The sequence below is a fragment of the Portunus trituberculatus genome, chromosome 38 (genome assembly GCF_017591435.1).
Source record: "Portunus trituberculatus isolate SZX2019 chromosome 38, ASM1759143v1, whole genome shotgun sequence".
NCBI classification, from domain to species: Eukaryota; Metazoa; Arthropoda; class Malacostraca; order Decapoda; family Portunidae; genus Portunus; species Portunus trituberculatus.
Genome location: NC_059292.1, coordinates 26,529,321 through 26,554,042, shown reverse-complemented (window position 1 = coordinate 26,554,042; position 24,722 = coordinate 26,529,321). Strand labels below are relative to the sequence as shown.

At 40.3% G+C, this 24,722-nt stretch overlaps 3 protein-coding genes across 10 annotated transcripts in view; 1 reads left to right on the top strand and 2 right to left on the bottom strand.

Moving 5' to 3' along the window:
* The window catches only part of LOC123514647 (sorting nexin lst-4-like), a 39,260-nt gene extending 34,159 nt beyond the window's left edge, over nt 1-5,101 (bottom strand). Inside the window, exon 1 of one of the 2 annotated variants that reach the window (XM_045272658.1) lies at nt 4,427-5,101. In XM_045272658.1, coding sequence (XP_045128593.1) covers nt 4,427-4,987 — 561 coding nt within the window. In that variant the 5' untranslated portion in view covers nt 4,988-5,101. The remainder of the gene's footprint in view (nt 1-4,426) is intronic. The other variant, XM_045272657.1, reaches the window with a different exon arrangement.
* LOC123514650 (intraflagellar transport protein 27 homolog) overlaps nt 1-11,225 on the top strand; it is a 24,378-nt gene extending 13,153 nt beyond the window's left edge. Inside the window, exons 1-6 of one of the 3 annotated variants that reach the window (XM_045272666.1) lie at nt 5,897-6,683; nt 7,777-7,856; nt 8,123-8,242; nt 8,580-8,663; nt 8,809-8,952; nt 9,201-11,225. In XM_045272666.1, coding sequence (XP_045128601.1) covers nt 6,647-6,683; nt 7,777-7,856; nt 8,123-8,242; nt 8,580-8,663; nt 8,809-8,952; nt 9,201-9,299 — 564 coding nt within the window. In that variant the 5' untranslated portion in view covers nt 5,897-6,646 and the 3' untranslated portion in view covers nt 9,300-11,225. Of the gene's footprint in view, nt 1-5,896; nt 6,698-7,776; nt 7,857-8,122; nt 8,243-8,579; nt 8,664-8,808; nt 8,953-9,200 lie in introns of those variants that run through there. The other 2 variants (XM_045272668.1, XM_045272669.1) reach the window with 2 other exon arrangements.
* Nucleotides 5,386-24,722, bottom strand: LOC123514648 (kelch-like protein 30). 5 transcript variants are annotated; one of them, XM_045272662.1, is made up of 12 exons: nt 24,566-24,722; nt 23,206-23,320; nt 18,464-18,647; nt 17,911-18,021; nt 17,487-17,676; nt 16,991-17,079; nt 16,036-16,600; nt 15,456-15,564; nt 15,030-15,151; nt 14,299-14,508; nt 13,775-14,040; nt 5,386-5,631 (listed from the first exon to the last, which is right to left on the bottom strand). In XM_045272662.1, the coding sequence occupies exons 3-12, from the start codon at nt 18,623-18,625 to the stop codon at nt 5,461-5,463; spliced, it is 1,995 nt and encodes a 664-aa protein (XP_045128597.1). In that variant the 5' UTR covers nt 18,626-18,647; nt 23,206-23,320; nt 24,566-24,722; the 3' UTR covers nt 5,386-5,460. The 5 variants fall into 5 exon arrangements, with proteins under 5 accessions (XP_045128597.1, XP_045128598.1, XP_045128596.1 ...); XM_045272663.1 differs by lacking the exon at nt 23,206-23,320 and having other exon boundaries at nt 24,562-24,722; XM_045272661.1 differs by lacking the exon at nt 23,206-23,320.

The following is a 24,722-nucleotide window of genomic DNA, read 5'->3' as shown; positions in this document are numbered from 1 at the left end:
AAGTGGGAACGTGAAAAATAAAACTGAAATAAATAAATAGATCCTAACTCGGAAGCTATCGGAAAGTGCTGAAAAGCTGCCAGATTCGCCAGATAACTTAATTTAGCACATTCAACTCGGTATGCTGGAAAAAAAATTTACGTTATATATGTGCTATCAAACTAAGTAATTAATTATTAGGAACATCTCTAATCAGCTTCACCAAGCAGAGATCGTAATATGGCAAAACGAGCCAAAAATGCTTGGTTCATGGTCTCAGTTTTGGGACACTTCATCACCTTGAGTGAATTACATTATTTTCAGTAAGCAAGCACATTTCGTTGGTTCAAGTTAATTAATTAGCAATAAAATCCAGAAAATGTGATGAATATCAAATAAACACGATGTTTTGATGCAAAATCCTTGTATGACTTCAGTGAAAGATTGTCCGTTCCGTATGTAAACAACATCAAGCAGGTTTCTACCTGCTCCCCACCGGTTATAGGCAAACAGTTCAGGGTCTGGATGCGATGCTGACGGTCCTTTGCACCAATCTATGAAGTGCTTTGAGCAGATAGCATGGTCCTTGGTAGCTCTCCACGTCGGGCCTCGTTTACATCGTGTCTCCCATAATCTTCTTCGAGCCGCGTCTTTCTTCCTGGAAAACACAGTCCATCCTTTCACGCCTTGGTTTTTCTTTTTTTATATAGAACTGCAGTCAGCTACAGCACATGTATAAACCGGCATTCTGTTCCAGCTCTAAGAACACTCCACACTAGGGTGACCAGATTTCTGAGACAAATTCCGGGGACATTTTCAGTTCAGGGAGGAAAGAACATGTAGTGTTTTTGCACTGGAAAAACTAAAACGGGGGACACTATCCATACCATTTCTAAACCAGCAATCAAAAATTTCTATTGCGTTTTTTACCCAAGTTGCAAAGAAAAAAAAAAATCTCTATCTGATGAAATATCTGAGATCATGAACACCCATTAGCTGTTAAAATGTGTCCGCCATACACTTCACCGTCTTCACGGAAACTTATTCTTGACATTCTAAAAGTAATGATAAAAGGACATAATTATCATAATCAAAAGGAGTAGTTTTTTAACGCATCAAGTGATCTTTCAGTTACAGAAAACAGGGGACAGCAGTAGCCGGGGACAGGTCACTGAAATCGGGGACTGCCCAAACAACCGCGGGCCGCGGGGTTGTTTTGGTGTTTTGAGAGGACTCGGTGTTCCCGAGTTCAGTTAGTCTTTTCGGTTTGATATGCCTTCGGCCGCAAAAATGTTGCTCTACCAAGATTATTACAGAATATATTCCTTTGTAATATTTAGAGGAGAAACAGTGCTCTCTGTTGAACTATATGAAAAAATGTTTCAAACCAAATATGTAGTTTTTATAGTAAAAAATGCGAGAGCATTGAAACCGCGACTGTGAGTATTAAGCTTATAATAACAGTTTTGTAGAGTGTGTATTACTAGATCATATGGATAATGTTAGGAAAAATACTTGGAATTAATGTTTTGCAGTACAAAGACTCAATACCTCAAGATTTATTATGATATGAATTTTAGAATGTGTCTCTCTTGCGAGCTGGCTGGCTGTATACGAGTCGCGTATTAAAACAGCCAGCGATCAATGGCAACCCAAGAATATCCGACGTCGGGAAATTATAAGGCGTTTTCAGTAGCACTTTGCGGAAGGCGAACGGTCCAGTCAACCGTACGCTCAAACGCCTCTACTAAGCGCGATCCCGCGACTACGACAGTAACACTGCCAGACGAATCTCCCTCGTCGCTCGCCGGAAAAACTATTGTACTCTTTAGTCGCGGGATCGCGCTAAGCTGAGACAGCCTCATTCCACCGTAATGTAAAGATATTATTATGGGAATGGGATAATTGAAGGCAAGGCTCAAATAAAACATTACACATTCAATTTCTGCAGGGTATATTTTCTGATGGCCCTGGTACACGCGGCAGAGGCTGGATGCACATGTCCAAATGATTTTTAATGTACAGATCTGCGTCTACCTTGTTCAAAAAACATCTTGTCACAGACGGCACAGGTAAATCTGTTAAGTGTAAAAAAACTGTTGGTAATTCTTTGTAACAAGTCTGTCCCTCCCTTCCCCTCCATCCCCCCCACACCCCCCAAACAAGTGGGGAATCGGGGGTTTTGGTGGCGAAAATATGCGCAATATGGGCATCCGTCCCCCCCACAAAAAAAAAAAAAAACTACGGAAAATTTCCAAAATATTTCAAGTTTTTCTAACCTAACCTAACCTAATGTAATGTAGCCCCCCCCTGAACTTCCCGCTAGGGCATTAACCTAACTTAACCTAACCTAACCTAATGTAACCTAATCGTGGGGCTGCGTCTCCCATGCCCACTCTAGGGCATTAACCTATCATAACCTAATCTAAGCTAACCTATATGGGGAGTGCGCAGCCCCCCGTGAACCCCGATAGGGCGTTAACCTAACGTACCATAACAAGCTAACAAGGAACCTAATTAACGATAACGTTATGCTTCTCGAGTGGCGGCGCGTGATTGGAGGGATTAGCTCTATAGATACCATGAAATCCTTATATGCCGCTACCCACAAATCCATGTTTGTACCCACAAATCTCTGTTATAAACAACTGAAAATCATTTCAGTGTTTACTCTTGACTGGTGCTGAGCTCGCTGGACTTAGAAAAAATCCTACTTCGCCGAACTCTCAAGTACTATTACTATTACGGCCAAACTATGTGCGTGCGCCTCAATTATTTTTTATGTTTACAGCAAGGTCACCAAGCCTTCTACATATGTGAGTTTCGTGTTTGTACGTGACACGGACCTTTAAAAAGATTAACTAAATTGTTTTATAATACATGAGCGCCTATGGCGGTACTGAGACCAAATAATAGAGGTGAATAGAGCCTTTAAGATCCCAGGTATCACTTCCCTGTCACATTTTCCTGCTTTTTAAGTATAACAGGTAATATACCCAGTACCCATTAATACACAATATGCCAGATAAGGCGTTACACCACTAGTGACTGCTTGTCATTCAGTAGTTACATTGGCCGAGACATTTTTGCTGTGCATTCCCTCAAGTTGTTGCACTGTCAGAGGCTATGATGTTGTGTGTTCGTTCGCCCAAAGTTTTCAGAGCACCACCATTAAAAAATATACCCAAATCTTCCACAATATTGCTATAACCTTATGTCATTATCAAGGCACAGTGCAAATATCCTATCATATTTATATTTTACAATTAATGTGCTTAGCTAATGCGTAACCTACGAAATTTTCACATAACTGGAAGTCAAAGTCGGAGTTTCAAGCGTTGAAATGAGTAGCGTGAGCAAGCGTGCACCCATTGTACCATGCGTGCACCCATCTCCAGCCAGAGTGCGTAGTCCCAGATGTCTCGAGATATAGAAGAGGAGAAAGAAGACGAGGAAGAGAATAGAACGATATGAGTTTTTTTTTTTTTCTTACTACTCACAAATTCACTAATAAAACGATGAAATAGCAAGAAAACCTACAACACGAACTGTAAACATACCGTGGTGAGATGAAGGAAAATATTACTGTGACGTTATGTGGACAGCATCAGATAATAAATGCACCAGTAAATCCCTCGCCAGCTGCTCCTGTGAGACCTGACGATGGCACTTATGAGACCAGCGACGCGTAGTGTGCGAGAAGCGTGAAAACTGTTGCAATGGGCTGATAACAGAAAACGGATGATGGTGACTACTGACATTTTACTGAGTTTCTAATGCGGATGTATGGAAAGTTGAGAGAGAGAGAGAGAGAGAGAGAGAGAGAGAGAGAGAGAGAGAGAGAGAGAGAGAGACGAAAACAACTTTGGACCTTTTTCCTTTCTTCTTTCCTTAAGTTAGGGAATCCTATTAGAACCCATTTTTGTCTTACTATTAGTAGTATCTATTTATTTATTTATTTTCACCTGAAAGTTACGTATGTTCTCTGAAAACGCTTGAAAATTCCCCGGAATACCCATTGACTATAAACAAGTCACATGGAAGCAAGTCATTGTTGGAGTAGAACGTTATCTCCACTTCACACATAAATGAGATATGTCTATTATTATCTAACGAGGATCTCTAATGTAGAACAGACTTCTACAGGAAAACTACCATGTGATTACTGGACAACAAAAATTCTAATTGTATTTATTTGTATACAGTTATAGTCACTAATCAACCAGTACCCCACGTTCAGCCTCACTGCTTGGCGTTTCCTTCCATCTCATATCCTTTCTTCTGCAAAGGACGATGTGTGGCTTGGTTTCGTAAGAAGACTGTCAGCAAATCAGAAAGTACTTAGAACGGAGGAAAAGCACCAAACCTAAGAAGTGAGTGCAGAATGATACTCACTTCTCACTACGACTGTGCCTAAAGGTAATCTAAACAGCGTTTCGTGACGTACCTGGCGGGTTGACTGATCGCTGGACAGAGTCATTAGAGCTATATCCTCTGCCATTGGGGTGCTAGTGTCTCCTGCTGGGGTGTCACTGATGTCTCCCACAGGGGTGCTGCTGACGTCTCCTACTTGGGTGTTGATGATGTCTCCTACTTGGGAGTTGTTGGTGTTTGCGACAGCTGGGGTGTCGCCTTGTGGTTTCTCCTCACTGCTGGCTGTGATTGGAACGTCAGTATTTTCAGTCTGTGCCGGTGGATTGTTAATTTCCTCTCTTACCGAGGTGTCACTAGTTAACTCTCCCTTTGCTGTACTTCCATTAGTGATCCCATTAGCGGGCACCTCATCTCCCTTCGAAGGAAGTTCCTCACACACATCAGACGCATCAGCTGATCCTTGAAACTGGATGACGTTGCCTTCCTTGATGGTAACTCTTGTGGCCTCACTGGCGTCCATGGCGGTGTTCTGCGGCGGCTCTGGCGTCGTGTTGGACCAGGGAACAATGGTGGTTTCTCTAACATTATCTCTCTGGTCGGACTGCATATCATTCACACAATACACTTGCTCCATTATTTCTCTGATTATCTGATAAAACAATTATTCTCTAACACCTCGCCACTACACGTCTGTCACTAATGCTGCAAAGACGGGACTGCTATAGGAGAGTCAACTCAACAGGCCCGATCACTGACTGGACTTCCTGCCCCGCGAGATAATGAACCGATGCATACATTTGAGAAATGAAGCGTCGGGATATGACTGCAAGGGGGTCGTATATTTTGAACCGACTTGGACTCAGAAACAACCGATTAGTCTGGTTCTCATGGATATTTTTCCTTATAAATTGTGCAGAATCTTTGTTAAAAAGCCAGATTATTAGGAACAGAACACCAATGCATGAACCCTCACCATTTCCTGTCCAAAGTGATTGTGATAAGGTGCTGAAACATTCGATAATGAAATTGAAATTCAGTATGCTGAATAGAAATAACAGCACGATGATTTTATTAAGAACGATTGAGTCACAATACGTGCAATCAAGTTCAACGCCTAGAAACACAATAAAAGGTATGCATGAAATAATACATATATTTGATCGTGCTCGTTTTGGTAATGACAGGAAGTTGCCACATATAGATATAATTGACAGGACAAGTCACTATATCCGCTGTATCCCGAATCACGGAGAAGTCCAACATAAATCGTCCTCTTTTCTGTGGAAGTAAAAGGTAACAATAATAATATTGATGGTAGTAATAATTACACTACCTACTAACTAAAAAAATCTCAAAGTCAAATCAAAAGTCCGTTTATTTGTTACTAACCGCTCTCTATGGCTATGCTTAGTTGTTACTAACTGCTCTCTATCCACTTTACTCTGTAACTATAAGTTTATAAGTATATTTGTACATTTGAAAAATGAATTAGTAAATACGTAGTCTCAGTGTGTTTTAACTCACCTTTCTCTCATACACATGAAGAGGGAAATCTGGATGGTTGAACTGGGTGCAGGGGGAAATGACAAAAAAGTTTGGGAACCACTGCCCTAGATAGATAGGTAGGTAGGTATTTCATTTATTCCTGGGGGCCCCCTGGTGGCTTGGGGACCCTAGGCAATCGCCTAATGCGCCTATAGCTAGAAACGACCCTGCTCTAAAGGAGAAACTGATTACTCTCATTGAATATTAAAAACTCCGCCGCACCTCAGCATGTTGGCTGTCGCTTAGCAACCATGTGGCAGCGCATAAACAAACACATTTCCTTTCGGATTCTTGTTGCTGCTAGTCGATGTCGGAAATCAAATCGACTTAGATGCATGAGTATCTTTGTCATTTATGTGAAAATCAAATCAGGTGGTTACCTGACAGCATTACACGCACACAAGTAATGGTGCGGTTCCCTGCGGCGTGGTGCTCCTCCATGCGGCAGTGACATTCCTGTGTGGGACTCGCCACACACTGGACGACTACATGCGATGGGAAGCCGCTTAGGTGACTTACTATTGCATAATTACATTTCTTGCACTGTGCACAAAATTCGTTGTAACAAAACATTGATAAACTGTAAAAATACAGTACATTCAATGAAGAGGCAATAGTCAATGAACATTTTCTAACACAAGGAGCAAACCATTATATCTAAGCCTCAAGGCTTCTTCACACCTGTAACTTCCTGACATGCCGTGACTACCGTGTCTTCCTGAGAGGGACCAAGGAGTGAGCTGCCTCCATGGATAACATAATTCGTGCCAAGTGTCTCGTTCTCGGTGAGTCTGTGTCGGTAAGGCAATCACTAAATTTTTCTTGAGGCTTTGCGGTAATGTAGAATTATCGTTATTCTTATTACTGAATGCTTCGCATGAAATCATTACTGTTATAGTAGAATCGCTTAAGTATGAACTTCCCACACCACCATTACATCCGAATGACTATTGCTATGGGTAAAAATTACTCTTTTGTGAACTGGAATTCCTCAAGCTGGTAGCAAGAGAAAACGTCACCATTAAACAACACCAACCATGTTAGAGAGAGAGAGAGAGAGAGAGAGAGAGAGAGAGAGAGAGAGAGAGAGAATCCTTTTTATTTGCATGTTTCATTATTTCTAAATTAACTTTTCTTAATACATAAACTGGGTTTCTCATTGTAACTAGCTATTATTAGTATCATGATTATCATTATCATTACTATTGCTTTTACTACTACTACTATTACTACTGTAGTTGTTGGTAGCTGAGTGAGTACTAAAGTGAGTCAAGAAGATGTTAGACAATACAATATGGAAATAAACAAAGGTGAAAACAAGGCAATTAGTGGCAGAAAAGTAGAGGTTCTGCATGTCTAGGTATGGAAGCAACTTAGACCACTGATCATATAAATGGTTGCACTTGCATCTAAGGTATGGTGGAGCTGTATACATAAATCACAAAACTCTAGATGTGTACTGAGTGAATACTTATAGAAAGACACTATTTGTACAACTCCAAATGAAACAGTTTTGAAAGAAAATTTTGAACTAATGTATCATATTTGTCAGTAATGCCTTAAGATACAATAATGAATGTAGTATTGTGCTATCATATGATGAAGTTATAAATGAAGGATGCATGGGAAATCATAAATTAAAGCTTGAAATAATTCAGTTTACATGGTGAAGGTCTGAAATGAAGTTGAATATTCTTTGTAAAATTAATAGTTGTATGAGAACATGTGAACATTATCTGCCTTGAGTGACAATAAGCATGTTCTGAATGTGATGCCTTATACTGATATTGTTCACAGTTGATAGATGATTCAAGTTCTGAAAGTCCTCTTATAGCTATTGTTGTGACAAGGAAGCTAAAATCAATGCCTGACTTTAAGGTGACAGCACTGTGGGCAAGACAGCAATGCTGCACACCTTCATGACAGAGAACAGCCAGTTTTCAAAGAATTACAACATGGTAAGTTCCTCTCTCGGTAAAGCTGGATACATTGACAGCCAAATAATGAGTGAAAAAGTATTTACATATTGGTGTTTTCAGACTTTAAGTATATTGCATCTAAAGACTATATATAATTTAATACAATAAAACCAATGAATATACTTCTAAGTGAGTAAATACATCTAGAAAGATATGTATGGCAATTACTCATCTCTGACAACAGGGTATTTAGAGAAACTAAGATGATGCATTATGTAAGGGGAGTGTGGTCTATGTCCTGGCAGACTCTTGGGGTGGACATTGTGACCAAGTTGATCCGTGTGCCAGACACTCAGGCCAGTGTGGAGATGTACCTCTATGACTGCTCTGGTAAAGAGTTCTACAGAGGCCTCGTCAAGAAGATGGTAAGAGAGAGAGAGAGAGAGAGAGAGAGAGAGAGAGAGAGAGAGAGAGAGAGAGAGAGAGAGAGAGAGAGAGAGAGAGAGAGAGAGAGAGAGAGAGAGAGAGAGAGAGAGAGAGAGAGAACCAAAGCAGTACTACTTGATCTTTAAAATGGTACCAATACCGATGTTTTAGAATAATAACGTTTTATCCAATCTTTCACAATAAAGTATTTTCATTCACAATAATCACATAATAAGATAGCCAGTACATTATTCCAGAGTATTATTGCATATTGTCTATGTTTTTTCACTAATGAGGAAATCTGATTAGAAAATTTAATTGTATATTATATTTCAGAGCAGCCACCCTTCACTCCTGCTGCTGATGTATGACGTCACCTCGGAAAACTCTTTCAACTTGCTCAATGACTTTTATGAGATGGTGAGAAGGAAGTGTTAAAGTTTTAAAACATACAAAAAATTTTTTCAACAACTGCTTTCTTAGTGAAAATAATTTTGTATCAGAAAAGACTTTTGAGTAATGTATTTTCATATCAAGATTATTTCAGTTTTTGCATCTTCTACAGGTAAAAGCAGAAGCACAAGGAGAGACATTAAAGGGTGTGCTTTTTGCCAACAAGACAGACCTTGCAGCTCGACGGGTCATCAGCCCAAAAATGGGTCGAGATGCAGCACAGAGATTTGGACTGCTTTACTTTGAGGGATCAGCTGTAAGGATAGATCTATTAACCTTTGTTCATAGATCTTTCATCTTGATGAAAAATTTCTCAATCACTCTGCTAGAGTATTTTCAAATCCCAGCTGATCACATCTAAATATAAGGTTACAAGTGCTGTAAAAGAAGCCATCAATATCTTTAGCTATCAGTCATTTTGATTGTACAGTGATTTAAACAACATCTTTTATTCAATTATTCCTCTGGATATCTCACATTTTCTTTCTCTCTTTACATCTGAAGAAAGAACAACAGGGGATTGAAGAACCATTTTTCTTCCTGGTCAATGAGTGGTTCAAGACTTACACAGACAAGACCCAAGCTCTCAAGGTGCTCACATGAAAACTTACAATGATTAAGGAAGCAAGCAGTGCACAGCAACACCCAAAGGCAGTCACCCTGAGTGCCTTAAGTCTCCTGTTCTGTCATCCACAACCTTGGCACTATCACATGCCAATACATCTCACCTTCCATGGCCACCGACTGTGAAAACTTCACTGTACATGCACTAAGTTGCTCTCCTGGAGATATTTAAGAAGGAAAGAGCAACTAATATTTTTGGTGTTACATAGTAGATAACTTTATAGAATATAATTACCCTCTCTCAACTGAAAACTCTATGGTTAGATATCAATACAACACAAACGTGAGCCAAGTCTGTCAGTCTGTCAAATGACTCTTTCCACCTGTCTTGTTGTCAATGCCATTCATGATTAGTCTAATGTAAATTAGATTTCTATAATGGCATAGTAAGTCACATATGCATGCTAGCATCATATTTAATAAAGTATGCCTTCATGTCCTGTTTCAGGTTGCCATGAAATCTCCAACCCATAGCAATGAATCTGACTGATAATGTTAGTGTGGAGGTGTCCTGTAATAATGTGAAGGCAATGGATTAAAACAGACAGTTTGGATAATTACAGATCTTAAGATTTCTGCAGTTTATTTGTCTTCACTGCATATTGTTCCTCTATACGGTTACCACATCTATAAAAATTGGTCCCACATAGCATTGCTCAAGTGACATTAGTGAGACTATAAGTGTAACATCAAAAGCTGCACCTACACAGTAAAATCTCCCATGGGACAGTTGTGCTTCTAATTGTGTTATGAGAAGCAGATGAAATTTATGAATCTTGGGGGAAGTCTGCACAAGGTGGATGATTCCTGCCACCAATGAAAATTATAATACTAAATGATGCTCATCTCTGTATCTGGCTGTAGCAGTACATTGTCACAAGAACTATAATTCAATTCTGCCTATTATTGACTTAACAATGTTTAAAAAAAATACTGAACATTCTCCTCATGAATAGAAAAAGTAATACATGTTGTGCTATATTCATTAAGACAATTAGATCATGTGTCCCTTTTACCTGCTGGCCTTAATGATCATGGGTCTCACAGGCACTAGTTAAGGGAGGTTCCTGAAGTACAATGGACTGTTGATCCCTCAGGTGACAAATAAATACTGGTGGTAATTTTATTGGATTCCCTATTTGATGTAGTTATATGTACCACATGTGGTACCCATCCCTGCAGGAATGAAGTTCATACACATAAGATCTTAACTTGCTCCTAACAGAGTCAGGAGCATTTGTTGTTCAAGTATAGGTTACCATCACTAATTCAGCCTCACTGGAATTTGTAGGATGCTGGCTTTGTGATTTTACAAGACTAGAGAGGGTAGGTTTGAGTACACTTAACTTAACAGTTAACCACCTCATCCTATTTTTAAAATACAGGCAACCCCCAATTAACGAAAGTTCACACAACAAAATTTTGCAACAACGAACGTTTCCTTTTACTACCATCTGCTCGTATAAAGAACACCAAACTCGCTTTAACAAAATTTTATCCAGGTAATTTTTTCCAAGTTTGAAAGCCCCGCTGTATCACGCAAGCCGACAGGCTTTCGAATATACCAGTGCCTCTCATGGACGAAATGTGCACCACTCACTCCCCTACCCTTCCCCGCTTTTAGTTCAAAGCAATAACAGTGTCCAGCAGCAGCTCATCTTCCCTCGCTCAACATGCCACCAAAACGTCCTGCAACCAGCCCAGCAATGTCGCCAAGCATTGCTAAGAAGACCAGGAAGTCTCTTACTCTTGAAGAGAAACTGGATATTATTCACAGATACGAGAGAGGCGAGAAAACTAATAGCATTGCTCACCACCATGGCTTGACTCCATCTACTGTCTACACTATTTTCAAGTCAGCAGACTCTATTAAGAAGGCTGGTGAGACTGTATCTTCTTTGCAAGCTGAAATAAAAGAACCACCCTAACTTGTGACTCTACAATGGATAAAATGGAAAGCCTTGTGGAAATGTGGTACATAAGTTTTGTATGTGGTGCAATGATGTGCCCTTTGTTTACATTCCACAGGTTGCCAGGTAGTGTCTTTCCCGCTCTGCTCTTCCTCCCTTCATAAATTTAAGATCATCAACATTATAAAGTTACATACATACATTAGTGTACATTATAATGCCTTAGTCTTAAATTAAACTGCTTAAATGTTAAACTTCATAATTTTTACTTTCATTAAACCTTTCACTGTACTATGATGCACTCTCGCTCTGTTTACTCTCAATGGAAGTTCAAGTCAGGGGTCAAACTTGTTATAATTGTTTCGCTTAAAATGAAAATTCATGCAATGAAAGTTTTTTTTAAGAACGTAACCCATTCGTTAAGTGGGGGTTGCCTGTATCCTGTAAATCAGTACAAATTCATTAATAAATGGGGCACTGCCAATGTCACTTTTTCCACTGATACTGGTGCTCAATTTCTGGCAGACTCTGATAGTTCCAGTACTATTGATACTCTTGGTAAATAAACTGAGCAATTTTCTTCACTTCTTTGTCATAAATTGCTGATGACCCAATCCTGCACAGTTCACACAAGCTTCACACAGAAATAGATACAGAAGTTTAACCTATTTGCTACAGATAATGCACAGTGCTTGTACTTTGCACAACAAAATAATTTACTTTATTCATTGAACAAAGGCTTGAGTTAAAACTGTAGGTTTAATAATAACTGGAGAAAGCAAATTGATATAGGTTCTGTGTTTGGAAAGGATGCCAGCTAATTGTGCAGCAAGTACTTATACAATAGCGCCAACAAACAGTGGTGGCAGCGGTGGGAAATTTGTAATGGCAGTACCTGAAATTACTGCTGGATTAGTGATGGAACTAGATCAGTGATTGCTGGATTAGTGATGGTGGACCTGTATTATATATGTGGCTGTCCTTGTTTCCTATATATTTGATTGTTCTATCATTATTGCTTTTGTTGGACAGTTGTGCTATCTGGTACATGAAATTGATAATACCTGTTACGAAAACTTTCTTACTAATAATGACAAACAAATTAGTTTCACACTTGTACACTGTCACATTTGTAATAGATGCTAAAAATTTTGCTCTTTTACTGTTCATTGCATATGTCAAAGGCAACAAATATAGGTAAGATTTTATACCATTATTATAATGAACAAACTGGGGCATTTGCTGTGTCAATTACATAACTCTAAAGGTTACTACTCATCCTATTCAAATATCCTGAATGTCTTCACTAGGAATGTTACATGTCTGCCCTGAATACAAATAGTAGGGACAGCTGTTCATAAGCACCATCACCCTCACCCTCTGTATATATTTCTTTCAAATGATGAGACCTGGCATAAAAGGCAAGAAGCCTGAAGGTTGTGTTGTTGAATGTTCCTGGTTATGGTGCAATTGAGAATAAATGGGATGAGACTAAACAAAGAAAGAAGAAATTGGGATGAGACAAAAATGAAAGTATGATCAGAAAACTATTAGGTGTTGACAGAGGAAGAGTAAGAGAGATATGTGTTACTTGTTGAGTCCTTGTGTGGCTGAAAGTGGTGGAATAAGAGTTTTCATCAAGACTGCTGTGGATGAAAGAGAAAAACAAGATAAAAACTGAGAGAAGATAAAATGTACTGGAGATGTAATATCTAAGGAGTATATGCAAAGTAATGTGTATAGCTAAAGAAAGGAATAAAGAACTACTAAGGAAGAGAAGTGTTTAAGAGTGTTTGCTCAATGAATAGAGAAAGTGGGAAGTGAATGGGAGAATAACCTTAATAAAGATTAGATCTAATGTGAGGTTTAAAGTTAAGAGAATGACAAAAATTTAAGATGAATGGACAATGTAAAAAAGAAAGTGTGTGAACAAGACAGGGGTGAATGTATAAATGAACACATAACTTGAGGATCTCTATGGGAGGTTTGTTTGTGTAACATTTGATCAACTGATTGGTTCAAGTGTGGGAAAGAAGTGTCTATTATGGCACAGCAGGGATAAAACCAAGTCTGTTGTCACTTCCTGCTGCAGATTCTACCAGTTAGACTGTGCAATGGACCCCTGCACAGTATCACTGTGAGAATGAGTCCTTTCCTCTCTAGAAGCCTAGAGACACAGATTTGCAGGAATGTAGAAAATTGCAGATGCCTTGTCTTAGTTACAAGGTATATACAATACAGACAGACACACAGAAAATACTGAAGCACACTGCTCTCCACCACGAGTTGCCATGTAGCTGGAGTGAAACAGAGCCACAGGTTGAAGATCTCAAACCAAGCCATTTGATGAACACTAGGTTGACCTTCTCAACTCATAACAGAGAAATGGAGATGAAAATTTATCAAAATTCCCTGAGCAGCAGCAGTACTTCATGCAGCTCAAACCTGTAGTTTTAAGAGTGGAAACGTGCCTAAGGAAAAAGTACTCTCAGCTGGACACAGCGTAGAGAACATATGGTGACCAGGATTATTCCCCCTCCATACCTCCTTTGAGTGTATTGGACCAGAGGATGATGGCTGTGGGGTGTCCTCTTTCCCTCCACTGTCTTTCCTTCCTTCAGTATCCATGTCTCCTCCTTCAAGCTCCATTGTCTCCACCACTCGGCCATCACAAAGATCATCATGGGAAAAGTTGTAGAGTATTCCATCCACCACACATACATTGATGGGCGGGGCAGTGAACTGGCCATAGGTGATGACAGTGGTGCCTTCCTTTGGCATGAACCTGTACACTTGCGGAGAGCAGTTGTCTGTGGGAGTGAAGTGGGATGCACTAGTGACAAGTTATTTATAGGCTACTATAATTTTGAACTAGTGTTGGCACAGAATTCTAGAGCATGAGTAAAATAGATGTTGACATAACAAAGAAAAACAGTAATAACTTCAGTGTACGTACTTTAAAAAAAATCTGATATCCTACTTGCAAATGAAACTTCTAAACAGGTATGCTAGAAAATGTTGATGAAGCAGAGGAAGAAGGTAAAGTTAACAAGACAAGTGGCACCCACCTATGAGGTAGATGTATTGTTTCCAGGGAAGGGCAGCACGGTAACCTAGGGTGTTGGGAGACTTGAGAGGAGCAGAAGACCATTTCTTAAGGGAGGGGCAGTAGATTAAAAGCTGCATCTCTTGTGTAAACACCAAGAGCTGCCCCTCAAAGCCACACACTGCTGCATGGCTAACAACGTAAGGCATATCGGGACATGGCAACCACTCCCCTGTAAAGGAAATAATTTATCTGTTATCTTAATAAATAAACAGTGACACTCACATATCTGCAGGCTACACCAGAAGCAGAGAGAGAGAGAGAGAGAGAGAGAGAGAGAGAGAGAGAGAGAGAGAGAGAGAGAGAGAGAGAGAGAGAGAGAGAGAGAGAGAGAGAGAGAGAGAGAGAGAGAGAGAGAGAGAGAGAGAGAGAGAGAGAGAGAGAGAGAGAGAGAGAGAGAGAGAGAGAGAGAGAGAGAGAGAGAGAGAGAGAGAGAGAGAGAGAGAGAGATATGGACTAACAAAAAAGTCAGAGGTAAATGATATTTTGAAAAAACAAACAAATGTAATTTTGAATTTATCATATGAATCAAAACACAAATGGGCAAAAATAAAGAGCAAATGAGAAAACTAACAATGGAAAAAACTGAGAAAGGAAGAGATGATAATAATGATGACCATGATGATACAGTTTAGAGGCTACACCTAGTCTAAGGTGGAGTGAGCCATGAATTGAAGTTTGGTCAGTCTTTACCTGAAGCTGTGTTATATGAGTCGACAGAGCTCTGGATGACGCGGTGCCTGCCAAAGCCTCCCAGGAGGTAAATGGTGGAGTCTATGACACATGACATGAAGTGTCGCCGTGGCTGAGGCAATCTGTGATGGTACAATAGGTATATGTACATAGCAGAGTGCAAAAAGTAAAAATGTAAAAAATCTATATTTACTTATCCATTTACATGTAATTTCCATGTTTAACTTATTTACCACTAGAGTTGTACAGTACCATGATAAATCTTGACAAGAGTTCCTGTGTGAACAAACTCAACATACATTTGAATAATCTCAGGACCATTGTTCTTATAATTCTAAAGAAACAACACAATAGGGAAAAATTGTACCAAATACCACATATGGTCAAGAAATTCTTACACAAGTCTTGCCTGATTACCAAACTTACGAATCTTCCACAATCCACTTCCTAGAGGCAGTGCTGTACCTCCACAGAGATGTGTTCCAGTTGCCATAACCTAGCTGGTACTCGCCCCCCAGGATGTAAATGCTTGGCCCTGGAAGACAACCATCAGGTGAAGGTTAAAGGAGAGGCAACAGTACTTGTACATACCTCAAGGGAATGAGACAGCAATGGCCTGGGGCTCAAATGGAGGTAACACTTGTAAAGGATAGAAACAACAAAACTGCTCATGTCTAACAACATTACAGATAAAAAATGTACCGGTGGATATAATAACCAATGACTGCTTGATGGTAAGAATGGGAGAGATATTAAATTATGTTATCTGTTGATATGAATAAAAAAGAAAAAGGATACAAGGAACCCCAAAACTAATCAATGAATGCTTGATTTATAAATATGAATGTGAAATAATTCTATTTGCTAGTAAGAAGTTAAAAATACATGATGTAAGGCATTATCTTAACCAATTAAAGAAATCCTATTTCTTAACATGTTTAATTCTACTCTCACTCAGGATGCAGTGACATATATTAAGTGACATAAGGTTAACAAAGGAACTCACCCACTGCACACACTTGGTAACCAGAGCACTGGACAGGACCATAGCAGAGCTTACTGAGGGTGAGCTCTTCTGCAATCCTCTTGTGCACGGGATCAAAGGAAAACAGGACAGGCGTGATGTCTAGATTCTTAATACGGGCGGCAGGACTGTAGTGTCTCTCTTCATCCTCGTCATCGCTGTCCTTGGCCTTGCGTCGTCTTTGTGTTGTATGGTTCTGCTTGAAACCCACCACACAGGGCACCCGGGGTAGCCTGCGGCCAGGCTTACTGAAGGCAGCCTTTAAACTGTCCCTTAACTCATTTGATAGTCCACTTAATGGGCTCTGTGGTATCCAGTTTGTGTTTTCTTCTACTGCTGCAGAGGTGCCAGACGTGGCAGAGTCAATCTTTTTGGTACACTGTTTGCTTTTAAAGGCTTTAACACACTCTAGAAGCTGGACTGCTTCTTCACTATCACTCACTACACTAAAAAAAAGCATGTTGGCAAGATCCTCCTGGGTGAGGCCATGCAGGTCCAGGCACAGTAACAACTCCACCAGGTGCTGTGCTCTTTCCTCCTCACACACCTGCACAAATACCCGACAAAAAACACCATTCTTAGTAATGATACAGAAGTTGTCATAGCTACACCCATTTTCTTTATTTTTTCTAATTCTTATGTTCCTTTACACAGCCACCAGGTGGCAGGATGAAGAGTTTAATAACATATCTATTTTTGAGAACTCTTCTCCAGATCTTATCATATTTCAACTTTGGCTAATCAACTGGAACTTTATTTCTTCAAATTTGTGAATCTTTCTTTTAGTCATTTTCCTCTTTTCTTCTAAACATAGTGAAATCAACAGAGTAGCTATATACAATTCTATGCTTACACCCATCTTATCTATAAAACATGATGAGGTCATGCAGCACATCTTTCCAACATGTTTGTCTTCTATTATAATCTAATTGCTCACCTCTATCCAGCTGACAAGAGCCTCCCACACTCCCCATTCCCCACTGGTTCCGGGATGGAGGGCAGGGTGGCTTATATATTCCTTCAGCTCTGCAAAAAACATCATGATTCAAACTTATATGAAACCTTGAAATATAATGTGAGATTTTCATGTTCCAGACTGAACTAGTCAACAATCATCTGTAGCTCTTATATAACTGTCTTGCTTTATTCAGGAATAAATTGGATAGCTACATACTAATGTATAATCGGTAATTAAATGAAGATTAACTGAAAATCAGTGATGGAAGTCTTGTCTTTTGACTTCAAAAGTAACACATACAACATTGCCATAACTTTTCTTTAATATCAAGTACATCTTCATTTAAAAGAACAAGTAAAGTGTACATCATTAATATAAAAATAATAAAGCTTTAGTTCAAGAAATGAAATAAATAACCAACCAAGGAAACAAAAAATCAGTCATGAATTATTGAAAAACAAGTTACTGCACTAACCATTCACAGCAAGTTGCTGAAACTGTGGCGTCATGGCCAGGTTCTCAAAGTTCCAGGTGGCAACAGTGAGCGCTGCCGAAGCAAGGCTGCGGATGCCAAGGGCCGAGGCGATGAAGTACACTTCCAAGCAGGAGTCACAGGAGAGGGAGGAGAGCATCTGCTGCTCACAAACTTCTTGTACACTGCTGAACTGAGCAAGAATATCCTCTGGGTTTGGCATACACAGAATACTGGCTATATGCAGCTTCCTTGATGTTGTTATATTCTTATTATACTAGAATACCTGTAAATACTTTGTGAGGGAGGTCTCAAGATATGAACAGAAAGTTGGAGATGTTTCATTGGAAATGAGGCAGTTACAATCAGTAACACTCATAAGAATGGTATGGATCTATGCAGACTCAACAATGATAGAAGAACCCACCTGGAGCATGGCTGCAGTCTGCAGAAGGGGAAACACACCTTCATTGGGAATGGAATAATTGCCAGACTCTACATATTGCAACAGCAGCTCTAGGCAATCTGCATCTATATCCTGGAGGAAGATCCAAATTAATATCTAGTTTGACTGAGTAATAGATGAAATAATATAAATATAAATTAACAGGCTGAATATGTCTGCAATGGAACAGCACATTTGAGAACAACATATTTGGTGTTGAAGAAACTATAAAATTTGCTATCAAAAGACAAAACAGTGACAGGACAGTTAGGGCTAATCTCATTCATTCAGATCTGGGTGGTGATTTTGGCCAGACCAATATTGATCTTGCATTAATTTCAGTATCCAAAGGTTTTTATTTTTGCAAGTGGCCTCTACATTTTCTACATAAGAGACAATCAGGATAAGATGTTAATAAAGTATCACCTTTAAACTTATGAATGAGGATGCAAAAGACATCAAACAAAAGCAGCAAAGGAAAAGTGAAGAATTACTACTAAGTCAAAGGATGAAAATGAGAAGAGTGTAGAGTTACCTGAAGCTCTATAAGTTTTTTATCATTTTCACTGAAGTTGCTGGAGAACATTGCCTTAAAATAGTCACTGCGGTTCATCAACTTTGTCTTTTTACAGAGGAAGTGCCGACCCTCTGCCATGAGGGTGACAGTGTCGCTGTCCTGGGATGCCTCGCTCTCCATCACCTCGGGCCAAAGAGAGGATCTGGGCAACATGAGTATTATGTTATTCATCACAGACTGCCACTCTATCAAGGCTGACATCCTCATCACAGGGGAACAGCTGAGGCAAGGTACCTATATACATGCAATCACATCACATCTTTACTCTAAGTAAGGAGGAACTGACTCTTGTCATACAACATTGCACAAGCTTTTAAGGGGACCGTCCGGTTAGGTTTGAAAAAAAAATAAATAATAATAAATAAATAAATAAAGAGGTACGTGGGTACTATTTTTTTGGACTGATAGAGGACTATTACACAATATTAGTTTAGTAGTTACTAGCGAATCGAAGCATAAATAACTGCATGAAAAATAAAAAAATCAATTAAAAAAAAAATTTTCCTATAAACTTTGTCACCGGAGGGCAGATTTCAACTCTGCCAGTACATATATGAAGTATGTGGTGTAACAAAACTTTCTGTCTCATAGAATTTTGAACTTTTTATTTTGATGGCCATTATGATTTTTTTTTTTATTTTTCATTCTTTTTTTTTTTTTGTATAAAACTACATTGCGGCAGAAAATAATTTTTTCCAAATTCTAAGAGGTGGAAATGTAGCAGCTTCATTGAGCTTCAAAATGATACCTCAAAATTGAAAATCCGTTGAGAAATGTGGGAGAAGATACGATTTGAATAAAAAAGTGGAAACTGAGAAAAAGGCAAAAAATCCCAGAGATGTCATTTTCGTCCTCTATGACCCTGTACATTTATTTGGGTTGGATATTTCATGCTCATAAACCACCATGTGCATCATATATATTTTTTAGGCATGTTTAGAATATTCTGTAAGACTCATATGGCACCTGGCCACCTCTACAATGACTGTAGGAATTAGTCACTCGAAGACGACTAATGGTCGGTACTTGTAATTTCCCCTTGCAATGTTTGTTTAGACATTGTAGGGCAAAAAAAAAAGCAGATAAAATAGGCTGGATTGTGGCTTGCAAGGTGTGAAACAATGGGTGAGATATTCAATACATCCTCCTCCTATCACAGTCACATGGACACTGAAATGGAAGGGGAGAGGGTGTGTTCCTGTGTACGCCATAGTACTGAGTTGCCAGCGCCCACCTTTCCTTACCAAAGAAACCACTTTTCATGGCTTTTTCCGTGCTTATTATCATCATTTATGGTACAGAGAGTTGGGGGTGAAGCCCCGGTGGGCGTGGCAGGGGCCCTTTAAAGTTTAAATACCCCACGTATTTTAGCGTATTTCCCCAAAATACTCCATCACTATGTTGCCATATGTTTTGGGATGCTCTGGTGGTGTTTTGGAGATTTTCAATATTTTTCAGATTTTTCGGTACCATGGCCACAGGACGGTCCCCTTAAATCACTCAACATATTAATTCTATCATAAACACCACAAGTTCATCATGATACACATAAGCTCTAGAGACAGTCTTATTTATATCACAGCATATTAAATGTCATATATTTTTACTTCCTACTACGTATACTATAATTGACAAAAAACAACAAAAAAGAAATAATTTAAATAGCTACACGTAAGATAATATAGTGGTGAGAGGAAACAAAAAAAGAAACAAAAGCAAGTTCAACATTCAGAGAGTGAAGCAAAATTGCCTGCAATACCCCATAGGCTATGGACCTGAGCCTGGTACAACAGACACAGGAACACTTTACACCAACCACAGAATCTGTAAGTACCACAGGAGGGACCCAAGGTAGCAACCATCTCAAATCAACCACCAAAGAACAACCACTACAAACTCACAATGAACATGCAGGTTTTATAGGCGAGGGTGCTACAAGTATGCCTTCAATGGGAAGGACTGTAAATTCAACCATCCCAGACCCTGTCAGAAATACATTAACCATGGCCCCAGAGATGATCGGGGCTGCAAACTGGGAAGGAATGTCCAAATTATCACCCTGTGTTATGTCAAAAAGCCCTTCAGAAACAAGAATGTGTCACCAAGGATTGCAAGTTCACCCACATAAGAGAAACTAAAAGACAGAAGACAGTAACACAAAACTCTGTTGACACAAAATGTGATAACCCCGGCACAACGAATGCACAGGCAGCTGCTCGAAACCATTCAAATGTGGAACTCAACGGCAATTTTTTTAGAGATGTTCCTCGAGCTGAAATCACACATAACAAATATAAAACAAAGCTGTGGAGGCTCAGGGACTTGCACTGCAAAACCTAACCAAGCCACCAACACAGCAGAGCCACCCTGCACAAGTACTTCTGGCAGCAGTGACTCCCATGAACCCAGTCTGGGCCTGGCCAAGGCTCAGGATTCACTAATGGAGAGACTTTTAGTGGGTAATATTCAAGGACTGTACCCTAAGACTAACCAAAGCAAGCTTCCATTTCTTAGGGAACTATCCAGCAAGGAGGACTTCATGATTATTGCTCTCACTGAAACCCACCTATCAGCAGTTGTCAAGGAAGCAGAAATCAATATCCCCAACTACACCTCATTCCGAACAGATAGGAAAGCAAGAACCCATGGGGGAACTTAACATACTTGAGAAATGACATTGCTTCCAATGCAAATATGGTCTTGTCATATTCAGACGGCCATATAGGACTTCAGGCAATTCATATACAGGTATGCAACATGTTTTTTTTTAAACTGTTACTGACTAACTTACTCTTGTCCCAACAACTTCAGCAGAGCCATGGAGGCCCTAAGACAACTGCTTGACTCCCTACCAATCCCTGCCCCTGAGATCATCCTCACTGGGGACTTCAACTTTCCCTTTTTAAAGTGGCCAGAGGGAATCTTAACAGGAAGCACTTCCACTGAAAAGAACCAAGCTAAACTGCTCCTGGACATAATAAACTCCTCATTTCTGGTGCAAGTAATAAATGAACCTACCAGGGGTAAAACATTATTGATCTGCTCTTCATCAACAATAATGATGCTATTGATAGCATATCAGCTGAAAAAACTATCTACTCTGATCACAATCTCCTCAGGATATTAACAAACTACAGAAAAACAATGCTTCCTCCTACAGTAACCAGCCGCAAAGAGAAGAATCCTTTCTCCAGCCTAAATTTTTTCAGCAGCCAAGTAAACTGGGAGAGAATAAATTATCAGATGTGAAATATAGACCGGGAGGTTGTACTCCAAGGCAATGACCCTGAGGTTATGCTGGACACCCTACTCACCACCATCCTAAGGGGTTGCAAAGGAAATGTACCTGCTAAGAGAAAGTCTACCAGAAAAGGCATCATTCCACGGGAGCGGAAGATCCTGATGAAGAGACGGGCAACCTTAAACAAGAGAATACATAAGGCAACAAACATCAGGCAGAAGAGCTCACTACAAGCCAAAGTGTGTGATATTGAGAAGAAAATCAAAGAATCCTATGAAAGTCAGAGAATGGAAAGAAAATCAGACAATTCTTAACATTAAAGTCAATCTGAAGTTCTTCTACAAAATACTGCAAAAAATTCTCTAGTACACACGCAAGAGTAGGGCCACTCCAAGCTGAAAGTGGGGAAATGTTGACGAATCCTGAAGAAACATGCCACATTCTATCCCGGCAATACACAAAAGTTTTCTCACAGCTAAACATTGTAAAGGTAGTGCAATAACCCAGGGAGCAAAATCAACACCTCCACCACTGCCCACACAACATCACCTTCACCATTGCTGACATACAGAAAGACATCAGTGAACTTAGGATGAACTCTGCTGCTGGACTCGATGGTGTGCCATCCATCCTACTGCTAAAGTGCAAAGAGGCCCTGGCACGCCCTCTATATAAAATCTGGCACTGCTCTCTTGACACTGGCATCATCCCAACCATGCTAAAGGAGGCAGTAATCTCCCCTATCCACAAAAGGGGAGATAAAAGCCAAGCTAAAAATTACAGACCCATAGCCCTCACCTCCCACCTGGTGAAAGTGTTTGAAAAAATAATCAGGGATGGTATCATTGCCTACTTAGAAGAAAATAAACTCATGAACCACTCTCAACATGGGTTTCGTAAAGAAAGATCATGCCTCTCCAACCTCTCGGCTCACTATGAATGGCTATTCCAAGTGCTAGCTGATGGAGGAAATGTTGATGTTCTGTACCTGGATTTCGCCAAAGCCTTTGACCAGGTTGACCACAGCATCCTCCTCCATAAGCTGAAGGCCATGGGGATAAGAGGAAGCTGGGTGTGTGGCTGCACACCTTCCTTACACACAGGACACAGGCAGTTGCTGTTGACAGCCACAAATCACAGCAAGAACAAGTTATTAGTGGCGTCCCCCAGAGTTCAGTCCTTGGCCCCTTGCTCTTCCTAGTCCTCATGTCTGACATAGAGGAAGTGGTCAATGGTTCTTTCTTATCATCCTTTACCGATGATACCACTCTCAGTCATAGGATCAAGGAAGAGAGAGATGTCCTACACCTACAAGAGAATATCAATAAAATATTTGCATGGGCTGAAGCAAACAACATGAAGTTCAATGAACAAAAATTTGAACTTCTGAGACTCGGACCCAACACTGAAATAAAAGACACCACCAAACTATACACGGGGGAACATCAGCAAATCATACCAATCCATGTGGTCAAGTGTCTTGGTGTCAAGATGAGTGATGATGCTACCTTCCAGCAGCACATCTCAGAAGCAGCAAACAAAGCCAGGCGGATGGTTGGCTGGGTCCTCCGCACCTTCAAATCAAGGGGAAAGGATGTCATGCTGGCACTGTGGAAGGCTCTTATCCAACCAATACTGGACTACTGCAGCCAGCTCTGATCACTCCACAGAAAAGGTGACATACAAAAGCTGGAGTAGTGCAAAGAGCCTATACCAGGAAAATAAGAGGCATGAATGAATTAAACTACTGGCAGAGATTACACCGACTGGGACTATATTCCCAAGAGAGAAGAGAGCGGTACAGGGCCATATATGTGTGGAAGATACTGGAGGAGCAAGTGCCTGACCCTACCACCATGCTATTGAAATCCAAGAATAGCGAGCATTCAGGCCACTCATGTGAGAGATGTGCTCTTCCCTCCTCTACCCCAGGGAGAGTCAAGACCCTCCTCACCTCCAGTCTTTCACACAGTGGCCCCAGACTCTTCAATGCCCTGCCAAAAACTGTCAGTGACACAACAGGCTGCCCCGTGTTCAGATTCAAGAAGGCATTGGACCACTTTCTGCAAACACTGCCAGATGAGCCTCCCATCCTGGGCTACATGGCTTACTGCAGGGCAGCCTCTAACTCTGTGCCAGACCAGATTGCTCTTCTGAAGAGGGACTTTCTGACTGGCAGCAGCGGTGGGCCACCACAACTGTGAGGAAGACCCTCTAGATCCAACTAAGTAAACTAAGTAAGTAAGTACAGGTGTTCTGGGCTACAGTGTACCTACTGAACTCAGTCTGCAAAACATTTCCCACATATATATTGCCATTCAACAAATAAATTCATAATATCTAAACCAAATTATTGATATAAATGAAAAAGCTTGACAACAACCTGAAAAGATCCTCCTTGACTTGCCATATTGAGGGCCTGAACACTAATGGTCACAATCTACAAACACTGAGTGGTAGTAGGATTAACAGGGTCAACACACCTACTCTGCTTTCCTACCACACCTGACCACATTAGCATAACACTGGACCACCTCGCGTCATTTCAACAAAGGTAGAATGGATGACGCGGGGGCTGCTGAAATAATAAAAAGGCAACACTACCATTCAAGAATCATGACCTTGATAACAGGAATGACAACTGACAACACCAAGCGGTCATATCACTGACTGCACATCTGAAAGAAAAAAAAAAAATCAACACAAACACACCAGGGTTAGCAGGACAGAGGCGGCTAGATCTCCCTGTCCAGTGCACCTGACAGCTAGTGACGCAGGGAGGCAAGGCACGCTAAACTGCACCTGCGTGACTTACTTACCACCCCTACTATGAATTCCCTTGCTGAGGTGAACAAGAGGCTAGCAGATGCACCCCGAGCCAGCCAGCAGCCACCGCCACGCAGCTGCTGAGGTAAACAAAAGAGACCGCGGGGGTAAAAAGTTTTGCGAGTTATGAGGAGAATGGGCAAAGAAAGG